This window comes from Berghia stephanieae, chromosome 13 (assembly GCF_034508935.2).
Source record: "Berghia stephanieae isolate SIO BIC M18660-M18661 chromosome 13, UCSD_Bste_1.3, whole genome shotgun sequence".
Classification (NCBI taxonomy): domain Eukaryota; kingdom Metazoa; phylum Mollusca; class Gastropoda; order Nudibranchia; family Aeolidiidae; genus Berghia; species Berghia stephanieae.
Genome location: NC_088372.1, coordinates 27,887,227 through 27,889,726, shown reverse-complemented (window position 1 = coordinate 27,889,726; position 2,500 = coordinate 27,887,227). Strand labels below are relative to the sequence as shown.

The 2,500-nt window shown below is 36.5% G+C and overlaps 1 protein-coding gene across 1 annotated transcript in view; it reads left to right on the top strand.

Moving 5' to 3' along the window:
• LOC144959272 (anion exchange protein 3-like) overlaps positions 1 to 2,500 on the top strand; it is a 69,362-nt gene that overhangs the window by 43,195 nt on the left and 23,667 nt on the right. Inside the window, exon 23 of the mRNA XM_078891815.1 lies at positions 727 to 786. Coding sequence (XP_078747941.1) covers positions 727 to 786 — 60 coding nt within the window. The remainder of the gene's footprint in view (positions 1 to 726; positions 787 to 2,500) is intronic.

The following is a 2,500-nucleotide window of genomic DNA, read 5'->3' as shown; positions in this document are numbered from 1 at the left end:
CTCTGATTTTGAATTTTGACTTTTCTCAGGGGATGCTTATTTTTATTGGAAAATGTTTTATTTTGAATTCTAGTCATGTAAAGGATAGTAATGGGAAAATAGATAGGAGTGTTATAACTATGCATAAAAAATAAGTATGTAGAATTTTTTTAATTTTAGAGGTGTTTAAATTGAGATTTTGGTTTTAGAGAAAAGATAAAAAACAAAATAAATTAGTTATATATTTATGAGACCCTTTGTAATGCTATACTTTAGGGAAAAAGACCCAGAAAACAAAATGGATTATTTATATATTTATGAGATCTCTAACTTTGTAATGCTATACTTTAGGGGAAAAGACCCAGAAAACAAAATAGATTATTTATATATTTATGAGACCTCTAACTTTGTATTCTTATACTTCAGGGGAAAATACCCAGAAAACAAAAGAAATTATTTATATACATATTTATGAGACCTCTAACTTTGTAATGCTATACTTTAGGTGAAAAGACCCAGAAAACAAAAGAAATTATTTATATACATATTTATGAGACCTCTAACTTTGTAATGCTATACTTTAGGGGAAAATACCCAGAAAACAAAATAGATTATTTATATATTTATGAGACCTCTAACTTTGTAATGCTATACTTCAGGTGAAAAGACCCACCGTCTAATGGGAGTGAGTGAGACTATGGTATCAACCTCTGTGTTTGGAATGTTGTTTAGTCTGTTTCTGGTCAGCCTCTACTAGTTATTGGAGCCACGGGTCCTGTCCTGGTGTTTGAGGAATCTCTTTACAAGGTGAGCAGGATCTCAATGTTGTTGTAGTTGCAAGTTTTGAAAGTTGTAATATGGATTTAAGGAGTCCCCGATGACTCAGTTGGTAGAGCACTTGCTTCACATGCAAAGGGACTGAGATCGACCTCCTTTCTTTCTTAACTAACTGTCCACACAGCCTTGATTTGGTAGCAGGCTCTGTTAGACCTGGTGGAAAGTACTTTTGCGATAAACTAGCGTCCTATCCAAAGGATAGCAAGCCAATTGCTATTGTCCGTTTCACACAACAGAAATCAGGATAGATTCCAGCTCTATAAGCTCTATAATTGCTCATGGATCTGAAGGATGTTAAAAATTTTTTTGAAACATTTTTTTAATGTGGGATTAGAATATGCAGACCTTTCTGTTTGACAGATCTTTTTATACTATTTTAAAACTCAATTTTTAAAAGATGAGTTAGTTGTAATTAAAATCTCAATAGTTCTTTTAATGCCACAACTATATACCATGTCAAAACTGCAATTCCATATTTTTGGGAGTGGGATGGCCGATGGATAGACATTGCGCTGATCACCTAGAGGATCCTGAATTAAACCCTGTTTTTGGAATCTCATTTTTTTCATTGAACAAGATTTCTAACACCCTTTTCCCTGTTTTTGGAATCTCGCTTTTTCTTTGATTACCCCCCCCCCCCCCCACAAAAAAAAAAAGAAAAATGCTTTAGGTGTCCTTTTGGATTTTGCATGGTCTAATTGTAGTATTTTTACATACCACGATGGCCCATATTTTACGGCCTTTTATTTATTTGTCTGTTGTATTTTAGTTCTGATATAAATTGTGGCTATGTGGTCTAGTGGTATGACACTTGCTTTCGGATCGGAAGCTTCTGGGCTCGAGCCTCACTCAGCACATAGTTGAGTCCTTGGAAAAGGTTCTTTACTCACATTCTCTCACCAAAATCAGGTGTAAAATGAGTACCTGGCTGTTAACAGCGTTGTCTGTGTCTGAAAAAGATTGTAATATCGCCTAACAGACGTCATGTCTTGTCCTACATGTTAAGTGTTCTGTTGACCAGGGACGCTTTGTAAAGCGCTTTGAGCATTTTTTGTGGATATTGCGCTATATAAAAAGCTCAATTAAAAAAATTTTTTTTTTCTAATTAAATTACTTGACTCATACTCATCACACACGTCATTAAATCTTCCTGATCACGAGTTTCATATACACATAATTTCTCCTTTCTACCCACACACACCCCAACAGTTTTGCAGTTCAAATGGCCTTGAATTCCTCCCCGTTCGCTTCTGGATCGGTATGTGGTGTGTCTTATCACCATGGCAGCCGTTGCCCTCGAGGGCAGCTTCCTTCTGAAGTACATCTCACGCTTCACAGAGGAGATATTTGCCATCCTAATCTCTCTCATTTTTATCTACGAGGTTGTCAAGAAACTCATGGAGGTCAGTTTTAAATTGTCTCATTTTTTACTTAATTGCTCATATTTGTGCGGCTATGTGATCTTGTGGTATGACACTCGCTTTCGGATCGGAAGGTCCTGGGTTCGAGCCTCTCTCAGCACATAGTTGAGTCCTTGGAAAAGGCTCTTTACTCACATTCTCTCACCGTACTCAGGTGTAAAATGAGTACCTGGCCCTGGACAGCGTTGTCTGTGTCATAAAAATATAGTAATATCGCCTAACAGGCGTCATGTTTCGTTCTACATGTTACGTGTTGCTGTTGG